This window comes from Sinocyclocheilus anshuiensis, unplaced genomic scaffold (assembly GCF_001515605.1).
Source record: "Sinocyclocheilus anshuiensis isolate Anshui unplaced genomic scaffold, SAMN03320099.WGS_v1.1 scaffold2170, whole genome shotgun sequence".
Taxonomy (NCBI): domain Eukaryota; kingdom Metazoa; phylum Chordata; class Actinopteri; order Cypriniformes; family Cyprinidae; genus Sinocyclocheilus; species Sinocyclocheilus anshuiensis.
Genome location: NW_015558572.1, coordinates 368786 through 383622, shown reverse-complemented (window position 1 = coordinate 383622; position 14837 = coordinate 368786). Strand labels below are relative to the sequence as shown.

The following is a 14837-nucleotide window of genomic DNA, read 5'->3' as shown; positions in this document are numbered from 1 at the left end:
TCCCAGCGTGTTGTGATTGGCGAACAGCTTAGACGGTGTTTCAGTGCAGCCCTTGCCAAAGCAGCAAGTTTAGTTAAGGATGGCGTCAATATTGCCATATCAATTTGAGCCAGATTTAGACCCAGAGAATATTGAACAAAAGAATCGCGCAGAACCTTTGCACGCATGGATATTGCAAGACATATTAGGAAACTGTTATACAGTTGAATTTATTTATACCATAGTCCAGTGTTTCCCAGGCGGCATATATATGCAAATTCATTCTCAGCCAGCAGGAGGCGCTGTTGGAGTGGTAGAGATATAGGTTTCCCCGGTAACCGCTGTACACAAAGCAGCACTCTGCTCACAAACGCTGCTTTAAAAAAATGACATCCAATTTTCTGAAGACAGTCGGTTTCCTTCAGAACAGCAGTACTTCTTCTTTGTTGTCGTCTTGTCTGATGCACTCAACCAAGCGTTCTAACCACGACCTCACCCCTCCCCACCCCCCAACCATTCAAATTTCCTTAGGCGGGATTTATTTTAATGATATTCTAATGGGCCGCTTTGTGACATCACAAAAACCGGAAAACAAACGCTGTAGTCCAAACGAACCATTCGTTGTAGTTCTTGAAAAGGGATTTAAAAAAAAACTAAATATCTCCCTTTGGAGTGGACTTTGAGATTTGTAACTTTCTAGATATTTTTAATGCCCAAACATACACACTACACACGGACTAAAATTAAAAAAGTGAAAACGCATAATAGGACCCCTTTAAATTAACAGCTTGAAAACAATAAGTTGCATAAACAATAACGATAGAGGACCATTTTTCTAAATATATGCACTATATTCCATATTCATTACACTCATTTAACCTACTAGTCATGTCTTAATGTTTGTTTTAACAATGGACTGGAGTAGAAACAACTGCATCACTAGGCTAAATATAACCACTACACACTGACTAAAATAAAAAAAGTGAAAAAGCATAATAGGACCCCTTTAAAACAACCCATGTTATGTTCACATCTTGGAAACAAGTATTCAAAAGTTTATTGCTCAACCTCAAGAGAATCAAACTCAACTGGCTTACCATATTTAGTAGCCTTATAAGAAATTCATTAAAGTAAAATTACTTCAGGGGGCTGGCTGTTGAGGAAGTAACAGAGGTGAACATGTAAAAAAACATCTCCCTGTAATTTAAAAGGCTCACTGGACCTTTTGTCTGTGGCACCACGGTTTTCAATCACCATCGGGATTTATGGACCACATTATAATAGGATTTATATAATAAGTCTATTTTATTTCACATTTCCGAGTGTGGTAAATTGTAGCCTGAGAGGAAACCATCTGTTTGGCATTTAGTTTTGCCAACATATGGGATCTTCTGATGACAATGATTGAGGCCAGTGGAGAGGATCCCCCATGCACGATGCAAAAAACAAACAAACAAACAAAACTATGAACATGAATGCACAATGGGCATTTCTCTGCCGCGCCATGATGAATGAAGGTATGGAAAGTGTTACAAAACCTTTTATTTCTCAGCTGCACGGTCCAGCCTAGTCTAATTGTTTATACTTAAGTAACATTTAAATGCACAAAACGTATTTTTTTTAAATGTTTTGACTGATGCTAAAATGTACAATTTGAACTTTTGAAACAAAATTACTACGTTTACAGCTTAAAAAAACTAAAATATTTACGAATCTTTTATATCATTAAGATGTGTGTATCAATGTATTTTTATAATTTTATCGATAAACAATTTAGATTTTTAGAACCAATGCCGTAAAACGTGTAGTAAGGTTTCTTGAAGAGGCAATTTTTTAATTTGTAACGACCGTGTCAGTCTGGGTTTCGTTAATTAAAGGCTTAAGTTTGGGTCTGTTCCTCGCAGTCATATGGATTCTGAAGATTTGGATTAAAGCACACAAATATAATTGATTCCTTTTGTAATTGTTGCGTTTTGGTGTATTTTATATGTCAGTCACAGCAAGCCGGAGAAAACATATTTTGTGTCCCACGGCAAAGTACATTTTACATGATAAGTAATTGTTAAGCGATTGCAGAAATGTTATTACTTTTAAGGGTTTAAAGTGTAGTCTTGTTTAACATTATGTATTCTCCGAAATGAGTTGGCAGCAGAAATCACACAGAACAAAACAAAATGTTATAATTTCATATAAGCAAATGAGTAAACTTCATTTAATAAACAGAGTTGAAAACATAATGCCAATGATAACTGAATACAAAATAATACAAATGCTAATATTGCGATTGCAATATTCATAAGAATTCATTTGTAAGTCTGTAAAGTTATGTAAATAACTTACGTTTTAAGCCGCGGCCACACTAGACTTTGAGCATGCAAAATTTCTTCGTACGCTGCAACAGTCGTGATATGACGTCACACTCTGCAGCGCCTTTTTAAAAACTTAAATTCAACAACAAATAATAACCATACAAAAACCATACAATCTACTACACTTTCCTGCAGCGCTGCAGTTTTAAACTGATGCTTTTTAATTCAGCTATGAGGTCATGCTGTGAAGTATCAATCTGCTGTTGGTCACACGGTTTCTGGTGATGCGAATCGCAGGTCAGAGTTCACCAATCTTGAACTTAGGAACACAGCTAAATTCGAAACTTTTCACACAAGCTTGCGTTTCCGGTCTGACACATTGGCATGTTTATGAATGTAAGTCAATGGAACGAACAGTGCAGTGTGACCGCTGAAACTTATAAAAATAAGTTTTGTAGATCCACATTTTACGTAAAATGCATACAAATTCTCATGAGATCACGCCTGGTCTTGTGCAAAACTTTGGGCCTGTTAAAATGAATTAAATTAGTTAATTGAGTTAACTAATGTGGACACAGTCTTTTAGTAGTACATTTTAGGGTTTTTCAAAACTTTGTGTAACTGAGACCTTAAATCGTACGGCTTGTTAAAGGGGTCCTATTATGCTCTTTTACAAAGTCTTGATTTTGTTTTGGGGGTGTACTAGAACATGCTCTCATACTAGGTTGTTCGAAAAACACATTATTTTTCACATATATAATAATTTTACATTATTACAACACCTCTCTGGCATGAACGGTTCGAATAGTTCCTGTATCAAATGAAGGCCTGCCTTCTGAAATACGAAATGTGCTGTGATTGGTTAGCTGGGCCAGTGTGTGTTGTGATTGGCAGCACTCGGTGCCTGGTCGGGAAATGTCATGCCCCTTACCATAGCCGCCTGCGAGCTTCAGTGTAAATATTGCGTCAAAATCAAATCAATTTGAGCGTGATTTAAACCCGGATGATTGTAACCACTCTAAGTTCGTCTGCCTTGGGAAAGCTAGCGTGTCTCCGACATAGTGATAACACTCATTGCCTTCTCTAGTGCAGCTCAACCAGGTCTCGTCCCATTCGTCGGTATTTGTGATATCACAAATCCCAGAAAATATGCGTTGTAGTCCAAACGAGTCGATCTTTTTGTAGTTTTTGAAAAGTGATTTCTGTTAAATAAAATATCTCCTTTTGAATTGGACTTTGAGCTTTGTAACTTCGCAGATCTTTTTTTATGTTCAGACGGCAACATTACAGACTAACTAAAGTTGAGAAAGTGAAAAAGCTTAATAGGACCCCTTTAAGGAAAAGCATATACTTTTCTATGAAATCAGACTTACAAATTTCAATTAAAAAATAAATAAATAAATAAGGCAAAAATGCAGCCCCACTTGTATTTATATAAACAAGCACCACATTGTACAGATAAACTTTTAAAAATAACGATTCCAAAAACAATTCCATTTTTTTTCTTAAGGTGGGCGTGCCTTACACAGTGCAATTCTGAAGGTCGGAACGTCGTGAGCCCTCGCACGTCACGACTGAGTTTATCCGAAAATCGTACGGAGGCAGTCACACACGACACGAATTTACTACGATTTTACAAACTCTGATGTAAGCATTACGTTTCGCGCCATTCATAAAAATATGGATTCTGAGGACGAAATAGTTTTCTTTGTGGCAGGCTGGCAGCTATGGCTTGTGACGTCCAAAAAAAGAAACGAAGACAAAGGACATGGCAAAGAGAATGGCTGAAAAGCAGAGAAAAGCATGGACTTTCTGTTCTTCATAAACAACTCGAGGCGAGTAGCTATTTCTGAATTTCTGCTTGTTTTGCCGGAAATACAACAGGCATATTCATTCATAAAGCTGAACGTCAAATTTGGCACATTCGGAATAACAAATTAAAAAAAGAGCTGTATAATTAAACTAAAATTATTATATAGACTATATGGTTTTTTTAATCTTCTGATTGGTCAACTTCAGATGGATCGCCAAATCGTCTCCTTCAACCGCAAATACGGCACGAATTTAAACCGACAGCGACCGATTTTTTTTTTACATGTTTGAAATTATCGGGAGGACGGGAGGTGCTCGTAATGTTCTCGGATCGGCCCGTAATTCTTCTCACACGGTACGAGCCGCGACCATGTGAGCATTTGCGATTTTTTTGCGAAAAAATTGCCTGCAAGCTCGTACGGCAGCAAAAATCGCACCTTGTACGCCCGCCTTTAGTGTAAAGAACATTCTATTGGTCTAAAGAACCTTTTTCCACCATGAAGAACCTTTAGTGCAATGGAAAGGTTCCCTGGATGTTAAAAGTTCTTCATGAAACCATAAATAACAAAAAAAAAAAAAAACTTCATTTTTAAGAGTGTACAGGATAGCTGAATAGGGAAAGTGAGTAAAAAAAGAAAGAGGGACGTCTCAGATATTTGTTCCCTCAGAACAGAACACCAGAAAAGATTTAATCCATCTCAGGTGATGGTGCTCTCATTAAACCATCTCTGATCTCCTCAAATATGCCATCCATCCCTCCCTCAGTTCAAACTCTTTGTCTAATGATATTCTCTCTCACGCACACTGAGTTCTCAGAGATTCACCAAAGCGATCACTTCACAGATTGACGGCAGGCTGCGGTGCGACAGGAGAGGGACACAGTGAGCACAACCACCAACCCCGTCTAACCTGCTGGAATAAAAGAGTCACTCCTGGCCAGAAAGAACGGCTGGGTGAGAAAGCTGTATGTACTTTACAAAACGAAATGAACGTCAATTCCATAGAAGATCACTTCCATTATGGATTAGAATGAAAAGACATGTCACATTTTCCGAAAGAAGAGTGTCAGAATGTTATTATTATTTTTATTAATAAAGAGACTCTGGAGCAGTCACCCATCCTGTCACGCACTTCATCAAGACATTAAATGGCACGAACATAGCAAGAGCCAACATTAACACTTACACCCATAAACCTGGGACCTTGGGTAAACTTGTACAAAGTGTAGCTCTAAACAGTTCTTTTTGTCCTTACTCTTTTTTACCCGTCTTCCCGAACAAATTTTATTGACCTGATCACTGTATAACAAAGAGGTCTTTTACATCTTACAGTCTGCTCTTTCATTTTCAAAAACAGGCCAGTTTTTCTGACATATATTCTCTAATTACACAGATCATTGAGCTGCACGTACTGGTAGTGTCATGCAGCACAGACATAGTTTACCCAAAATTGAAAATTCTTTCATTTATTTTCATAAAATAAAAACAAAAACGGTCATTGTGACTTTTTATCCTATAGAAAAAGTCAGAATGAGAGAGAGATATTGTTCAAAATATCTTCTTTTGTGCTCCACAGAAGAAAGAACCGCATAGAGTTTTAGATTTACTCAACTGTGAGTCATATAAACTTGCATTTCAAACTTCTTTATTAAATATTTATCTATCCAAAACAACTTCTGAGGCTTAATGGGACAGATCACCGTGTGCTGCCAGCAGATTAAGATATAACTGTTCGATAGTGTTAAAATACTGGTGCTTTCCCCCTAATCCCTTGAGGGTGTAGCAGAGGAGCTCAGTGATGGAGCTAAGCCTTCCTCTCCTCCACTTTCCCATGGATTACCAGGACTGTGTTCCTCTGGAAACAGACTTCTATTAATTCCATTACTGTGAGCTTAATCGGACCGTTCATCAGAGCTAGCCACTTCTTAACCTCCCCTGGTGCAGAGTTTCACTTAAAGTGCAAGTAAATGGCTTGCGCACTGAGAAAGGACCGAATTCTATGTTCTTACATATACTAAAAAAAAGTAGTTTTTTTATGTTTTTAGAGCAGTAGCACTGAGACTAAAGCATTAAGACCCCTTCTGGCTTGTCAAACCAGCAAGTCCTGTGTGTGAATTAGCTCTCTGGTCCGTGCTGGTATACGTGAGCCCACAGTTTTTATGTAGTCAGCAGGTGGCATCATTAGCCAGAGAATAAAAATGAAAAGTATTACCCCGGGGCCAAGCAATGATATCATAGCAAACTCGCTGGCATCCGTAAAGCACTGAATGGGGGGTGCAGAGGTGCAAATTTAATGTTTCTTGCTGTTGGCTTTGTTATATTCATTTGAGGAAGTCTATGTGAATACAAACAGCTGAGATGTAACCAATTATTAATAAAATCAAAGGAAAAGGTCATCTGGTCCTGCTCAGCTTTAATGAAGTATCTGATGAGAATAAATACAGTTGTGGGGCGGTTAAGACAAAGTCTTGTAAAACAGTTCAAGAGGATTGACCGTGCCACTGGGGTGATGTGGGATTGTAGATTGCACACGAGAATGCCAGAAAAGACTGCACATAAAGCTGTCTCAAGTGTGCTGAGGGCAGGAAAACCATTTCAGCATTTTAGACTCAAATGAACAGCGATACAACCCTCAGTAAGTATGATAAATATAGAAATGATGAAAATCCAAAGCTTGGCGGCATTTCAAAGCGTCACTCTCTGCAACAAGCCCGTATGCACATACATTTCTGTCCACAGGATCAAACTCAAGCCAATTGAGTTGACTGCGCCTCCAAGTCATGTTTTACAAATGCGTCACCATTTATACATACACTACACAGAATCCCGCTCATCTCCAGATGCACTTTTGCCACCATTTTCCCTGTTAAACTCCCCAATCCCCCTGAAAATGCTTAACTAGTCCACCTCTGCCAACAAGTTTGATCCTATTAAGAAAATTATATTACGTAGTATCTGAAATTGCAAATTTTGTAGAAAAACTGTGGGGCTGAAAACTCATGAGTGCCAGTTCCCAACAGTGTCTGGCTGATTATTTGCAGATGGGAGCAGAGGTTTCCCCTGGCATGCCATGCATGTGATTAAATCTATGAATGCCTCCCAATTTACATCTCTGCAGATTTAAGAGCGCATATCAGCCATGGTGACAACAAGTGTCTTTATTTGGGCTCAAGTTCAATTGGGAGGCGGTTGTTCTGCCACATGCAGTGAATGACTCATGTTCAAGTGTTTGAGGCTTTGGGGAGGGATGGATAAGTTTGAAATGTTTGACTTTCAGCCCCCCGTGTCCATATGCATTGGCTAAGCAAGGCAACCCTCATATTTACTGATGGGTTAAATCCCTGCGGCTCTTACGAGTGGATTGTTATACTGTTGTTCAAAGCTTAATCAATTAAAAGCGGCTTAGGGCAAAAGGAGGGTCAGTGTATTTGAAACGGGAAAAGGAAAGCGGTATTCATCAAATGCCCACCAGACAGCGCCGCACCGTGACGATCTGATCAACAGTCAGTAGCCTACTTTGAGAATTCATTTTCCAGATTCTTTAAGATCATTCATACTGTACATGCTGCAGCTCTCCAAAACAAGACATGCAAATGACAACTAACCAACCTATCCTAATCATAATGAGATTTGACATTATAAAATCAAGGCTTTAGTAAATTGTGCGAATTATTCAACGACTTTCAGGGTGTCGACTTTTTAAAAGAATGTCAGTAACTTTCCGGAAGCCATTTGTTAAGGTTGGCGCAACGTCTTTAGCATACTTATTCAACCGTCTAGTATCTTAAAGACTTTTAAAGAATATATATATATTAAAAAGTGATAAATCTATGATAAAATGATACATAAAGACAGCAGACACTTACGTTAATTACTGTCCGACACTTTACTGAAAGAACTCGAGCGGAGTACTGTTGCTATGGTTACATCTGTAGACAAACGGGACTTCAGTAGACTATTTAGCGCACTTTGTCAAATTTGTGAATTTACTGAAATGTTGTAATAATTCGCCTATTTTCACACCCACTATGTGAAACTATGTGACTGGAAAGTAGCGCACTTTTTTTTAACCGGCTGTTCAAATTTTTGTCGTTATCTATTAACAAAAATTTGCTTTTAACGCGTTTTAATACCGTTCTCAGTTTGAGAATGGATCAGGACGCCGTTATTAACAAATTAAAGGTGTAACAGTTAAACAAGATGCCGATGGAAGAAAAAGACCTTTAAAATGAAATTTTTAACCGATGATGGCACCATATAGCCTAGAACGCGCATTCTGTGACAGGAACAGATGCTGAAACATAATTCTTCTTGAAGATACAACAAGCCCTAATATTTTCAATTTCGGTAAGCTTCCTAAAAATGTGCAGGTATAGGAAAAAGCGCACTCTCGGATTCACTTCAGCATGCCAAAATAAATAAAATAACAAAACGTGGATGAGAAACAAGTCTTCTTAAAACACGTCATTATTTATGTTAACAATAGTAAACGTGTCTTCTTTTAAACATTTAGCAACATACGTGTGGAAGTCTAAAACTCCGAGGAAGTCTACGGTGCCCCGAAAGCTAGTAGCAACCGAAAGGTTGTACGTTCAAACGTGAAATGATCCACGAACATCACTGAACCCTTGAGCATGACAGCGAACCTCATCCTACAAAAATTACTATGGTAAAGACTGTTTTCGCCAAACTATTACAGTTAGCCTGCAAATAGTTATTCTTCTTATTACTGTAAAACTATGGAAACTATCAAAAAAATTAAGTCAAATCACAGAAAGATTCTGAAAGCGTGACCAAGTTACCATGGTAATTTTTGTGAGGAGAAGTAGCGTAACCAGGTGAGACAGTCCCTGTCATACGCGGACCGTAAGTCTCTCTGTGTAGAAGCGTCAGCTAAATTACTAATTAGAGAATTAGTAAAGCATCTATCAAAGCCACATGCACAGTTCCCTCACCTCTTTTGTTTCTTCTCCAGCGGTGAGACTGCTGCGTCTGACAGTGGCTGTAGTCCACACAGTTCAACACGATCAGCGCAAATGAGAACAGACGAAACTGCATCTGGGCGGCTGTAAGATTGTCCCGACTCACGGTAGAAAGCGTCAAAGGTACTCGCCGCGAGCCTTCAAGGTCCGTATATGATGTTTCAGTATGTATATTTTTCCACAGAGGATCGGGAGAGTTGAGGAGTCCGGACTCAGTTGTGTCACACATTAGAAGGGTAACGTTAGAGAAAACACCATTTTTCACCACCAGTTAATGTCATTTTAGAGAGCGAAACGCGCTTTTTATACACTAAAAAGTACCTCGTTATTGTCTGTGGAGAGAGAAAAAGCTTTTAACTTTAGGTTCAACGTGTTTGCGAGCGAACTATTTCATTCAAAATAACTTAGATTCAACTGAAATAGAGCCAATTTCCAAAAGCGAACGGGACGCAATGGATGCCCTTAAAAGTAGATGCACGGAGCGTAAGAAATATACCTGCGTGAGTCCAGTCCAAAAAAATATAAACTTTGCCTATACATCAAGTTCCTTCCGACTGCCAAAATGGACTTGGAACATCCAGCATCCCTCTCGCAGGAGAAGTTTAGTCCCTTCGTCCCCTAGACAGAGTGAGAAAACACATGGATGCAATAATCTGCAAAAGCTCTAGAATAAACCCTTGAGGTGCATGAGGATGTGTGTGTAACTGTGGCATGTGCTGCAGTGCTCGGCTGGTGATGGAGTATCACTCTACTGGTGCTGATGCTATATAGGCGCTGCTGTCACGTGGAGACTCCAAAGATCTTGTGGGGCTTTTCGGAGCACTTTCAGAAGCCCCTCGGCCAGAGAGAGGGCTGTTTCCCCCCTCCTTGTTTAAGTTTTAGAAGATGACAAATGGAATTTCTCCCACTGTATCTATATTTCCCCAGGGTCCTAGTGCATTGGCTTGAATTAACAGTATTATGAATTGATCTTATATTCACCCCCCCCCAAATCACATCAATAGAGAGATTTAAACAAAAAAGTTTCTCCCCCCTCCTTGTTTAAGTTTTAGAAGATGACAAATGGAATTTCTCCCACTGTATCTATATTTCCCCAGGGTCCTAGTGCATTGGCTTGAATTAACAGTATTATGGATTGATCTTATATTCACCCCCCCAAATCACATCAATAGAGAGATTTAAACAAAAAAGTTTCAAGTTAAAATACTGTATATAAAGCACCGGAACTACAATCTTAATTTCACTGGTTTCATACTTTTGGGAAAAATAAACAAAAACCTAAACAGCCTAAGATGGTTTTGCTGGTTTTCGTAGGGACTAGAAGACCAGCTTGGTGACTAAATAAACGAGTTGAAGGCCAGCTTGGCCAGGACGGGAGACCAGTTTAAACCAATTTAAAGACCAGCAATCTCTCTTAGGGTGGTTTAATTGTTTAATCAACTGGAATGAAATCAGATAAATGAATTCAGAAAACTCAAAATAATTAATACATACAGTATGAGGGAAAAAAATAAGGGTTCTCTTATGATCTCTAATGGCATAATGACGTAAAAGTTTAAGTTTATTGATATTTGGAAACTATAAAATCTAAAGACTGCAATTTATTTTTATACATTAGCTTTAATACAACTTAATACTTCTTTTCAGGTCGAACATAACAGCTTTCATTTAAGATAATATTATTTTAAGCTTTAAACCATAAAAAAAACAAAAAAAAAAGATTTCTGAGACAATTTCCTTTAGAAGCTTATGCCAAAATAGACAATTGCTTTGAAATGCAAGAAATGTTTTACCCAGCTTGGCCACTAGGTGTGGCACTTAATCTTTTATTTATATATAAATTTTTTGACTATCTTAAAATGAATTTTTCTTGCCGTTATTTTTGGCTCAAATTATCTAGCAATCTTCCAGGTGAGGTCAAAGTGTGCAGGTACTGATACACTGATTTATAACAAACAGGTGTTATGCAACAAAACACATATACACCAGAGAAAAGTCCATCCATCCTTAAAAAACATATTTGATACAGTCCCCACGAACCCCATTACCCTCCCCAGAATGAAAAGAAGAAAAAAGACATTTGTCATTTCTAAGTGATGACGCTCTCTCCTCCAGAGCCCTTTGATGTTCAGATCAAAGTGAAATTCTCCCAGAGTCAATGTTAATTATGACGGCTATTTGTCTCTATCAGTGAAACAATGGTTTCATTTCTCATCAAAAAATCTTACTGAAAATATATTTATTCACTTGCCATCATTATGCTAGAGTTGTATCAGGTTGCTTGTAGCTGAAGACTGTCTAAGTTTAGTAACTGCAGAGACATTTATGTGCATACTATATGTAGAACCTAAATATAAAACTGAAGCACCTGAAGTGATCTCAACTCAAAGCTTATGCATTGGAAAAGACTCTGTAATGATCTCTCATATTGCATGCTCTAAATATAGGCCTACTCTTGTAAAAATACATTTGCAATTTGGAAAACAGGACTCAAGAATAATCCCGACAAAAATTTATTAGGGAACATACATTGTATATTTTAAATGAGGCCTGTTTTTGAACAAATGCCTTAACCTTTTCACATAGGAGAAAAGTAATGAACAATGCGAAAAAGGGAAAAATTATGTAGCCTTTTAACCAAAACCTTCATTGACCTTTTCGTTTGGGTGTTTATTTACTTTAAGTGAAGTGACAGACATTGTGGTGGACAACCTTCTCAGCCACACGTCTGCTGTTGGTCTGGATGTCTTACTAAAACAACATCTGAGACAGCACTCCTAAGGTGAATGTGATAATTAAGGGCTAGGGGGGTTTTATTTTCGTAATGTCATGGCACAGGACCGGTAAACCAATCACTTTAGCCCACCCCCCTCCTTCCTCCCCCCACCCCCACGCTCGCTGGGAAAGTAAGGGTGACGTCAGTTGTTTTAGATGTCTGGCTGGGAGCCCGAGCGCTGTGGCAGCTATAAGCCCCCTCTTCACTCGTCCAGAGAGACAGGGCCCATAAACATGTCAGCTGATAGAGAGGCCAAAGCAGACATTAAGACACGCTTCGAATCCCAGCCTGCAGCGTCTGCGAACGAGGGATGGAAATAGAAAACGTATAGAGCGGCGGCAGACGGTAGGTGTCACTTGCAGAAGATGGGATGAGATGGGAAAGGTGGAGAGGCATTATGTTGATTGCCTAGCGCATCTGACATGCCCGTCTGCAAACAAAGGAGGACGAGCGATGTTGAAAATGACAACGCGAGTCGGGACGATCACCTTTCCATGCCCTCTTCGCCGCAGCGGAATGGGCCACTACATAACAGCGCCGTAAACGCAGCAGACTAAACACTCATTTATCATTACGGCACATACATGTGCAGCGGCACAAAACCCCCCGTCCCACTCAGTGACTCAGAGCACATTAAATCTTCATCTATTACACAAAAGATCACAACCACTTAACCCTCAACCACCATTCGTAATGTCCAGGAATAAAATGCAAGCATGAGGTGAACATGGTTTGTAAGTTTTTTTTAATTTTTTTTATTTAATACCAGACGCATTGAACCCAAGTGTAAAAAAAGGCCTCTGTCTCGCTCCTTTGAGGGACACGAGAGGGAGAACAGGATGTTTGGCCGCAGTATGGGAATGCTGGAAAGTTAGATGGAAGTGTACGTTCCACAAAGATCCACTCAAAAGCCAGTATCCTGAGCTGCCCAGTTTGGAGTCTGAATAGAGAGGAAGAGAGAGCCAAAAAATGTTATTACCCAACACAAACGCAGGTGAGTTCATTATATATGAATGAATATGCTATAGAGTGCTACATTATGTATTTTTGTTGGCCAACCTGGAAGTTCGTATCACTATGGAAGCCCATTTCTGCCACGTAATAAAAAGTTTTATAAAAATAAAAAGTTAAATGCTTACTTTTTCGCAATTCTGATTTTTTTTTTCTGACAATAAAAATAAAAAATGTAATTGTGACTTTTTCCATCTCATAATTCAGATTTTTTTTCTTCACAATAGCGAGTTTATATTTCACAGTTTGCATATTATAAACTCACAGTTGCAAGTTAACATCCCACAATTCTGCCTTTCTCAGAAAACTTGCAATTCTGAATTTATATACATTAAAACAATCAGAATTTTGAGATAAAAAGTGGCAGAAACAAGCTTCCAAACATCACCCTGGATCCCTCGACAAAAACCCAATTGGATTTTTCATTGGCTTTTGGATGATATCAGAAAATAGGTTGTGATCAATTAAGGTTTATAAGTCTTATCATGAGAATCTTCAGAAACGAACACAACTATGAATTTTGAAGCCTAAATCGCCTTTGCTATTAATTACACCACGGTCACATGACTTCAGTGTCACCATCACTAAGCTTCCATCAACTCTTTCAGTCTTTAAAAAAACATTTTCCCTGGAATTTTGAGTTAGAATAGTTTACAAGAGTGTGATTATAAACAAAAAGAGGCTGTGAAAGTGGACTGGTTAGTAGATGAGTTTTCAAGATTACGTTATACTGTCCCTGACAACCTCTGTAGTCCCATTTAGCTACAAAAGCTTACAAAAAAACCCCCAAAAAACAAGGTGGTATTACTGATGTAGAATAAAACACGAAAATATCGAGTTCACGTTCGCAACATTCCGTTGGGTTTTCCCTGAGAAAATGTTAAATTAAATTGCGTCTGGCCAAACACATCAAAATACAGGACTGTGTGTTATGGCCTTTGCCATTGTGGTGTTTGTGTGATTGAGTCAGTTAAATGATGTGCTTTGAGGGACTGAGACATTTAAAGGGCGTTATTTTGAAACACTCTATTTCAAACGAAGCGAGGGCATGTTTGTCGTGGGCCTCGGTGGGCCAATCAGTGCGCTAGGCCAAGATCAAACGGAGACCGACTGGACCCCAAGCAAAACATCTGTGGTGACTCCTGAACGCAGGGAACTCCATGGAGCATGTGTGCGATTGTGTGCAAGCATTATTTACTCTGCAGCGCTGAGTCATGGGACTCAGACCTTCTTCTTTATGGCTGTGCTGTGCTACACCTTGTCATTAGGCCTTTGAAGAAAAACGGCATGATGAAAGCGCTCACTCTGTTAAACTTGCTCTTACTGGTTTACGCCGTGTAAAGACAGTTCTGGGCTGAATGCCACTCGACATTCTTCTGGATAGATCATTTGTGTGTAAACTACAGGGCTCAAGACGAACAGAGATGAGATCAGATAAAAGAAGTGAAGGAGCGATGCTCTGCTGCTTTGACCTCATTCCTGTTTGCGTGGCTCTGCTTCTTCTCGATGTTCATGGCCAGCATTTGGCTGCGGAATGAAAGGCTCTTGGTTTTTTCGATCACCTGCTGATATGGTGATACAGCGTTGTTGCCCATCACCACGTGACCCTGCCAAAGGAAAGAGGAGACGAAAAGAATGTTAGCGCTAAACTCTGAGAACACCAATCCTTTTCTGTTGCCACAGATACATTTTCACAACCTCCTCATGAACACACAGGAGCTAATTCTAGGTCATTCCAGTAGAATGCCTTGTGATTTCTGATATCAGAAGTCCTGTTACTTGGTTAGGGTATTATGACCAAGTTCCTGGGTCAGTTGCAAAAAAAAATGTGTTGTTCCTTTCACACGAATGTTAAATAATGACACTACTGTTCAAATGTTTTGCGTCGGTAAGCTTCTTTTTTTTTCCAGCATAGACACATTATATTAATCAAAAGTGAGAGTAAAGACATTTATAATGTTAGAATATA

General features: G+C 39.0%; 2 protein-coding genes across 2 annotated transcripts in view; both read right to left on the bottom strand.

Moving 5' to 3' along the window:
- Window positions 1–9442, bottom strand: part of LOC107679648 (R-spondin-2-like) — a 65072-nt gene extending 55630 nt beyond the window's left edge. Inside the window, exon 1 of the mRNA XM_016475261.1 lies at window positions 9055–9442. Within this exon, the coding sequence (XP_016330747.1) occupies window positions 9055–9310 (256 nt within the window). The 5' untranslated portion in view covers window positions 9311–9442. The remainder of the gene's footprint in view (window positions 1–9054) is intronic.
- A 3143-nt stretch (window positions 9443–12585) lies between these two features.
- Window positions 12586–14837, bottom strand: part of LOC107679649 (eukaryotic translation initiation factor 3 subunit E-A) — a 47449-nt gene continuing 45197 nt past the window's right edge. Inside the window, exons 13-14 of the mRNA XM_016475262.1 lie at window positions 14341–14475; window positions 12586–12797 (exon numbers count right to left, since the gene is read on the bottom strand). Of these exons, the coding sequence (XP_016330748.1) occupies window positions 12762–12797; window positions 14341–14475 (171 nt within the window). The 3' untranslated portion in view covers window positions 12586–12761. The remainder of the gene's footprint in view (window positions 12798–14340; window positions 14476–14837) is intronic.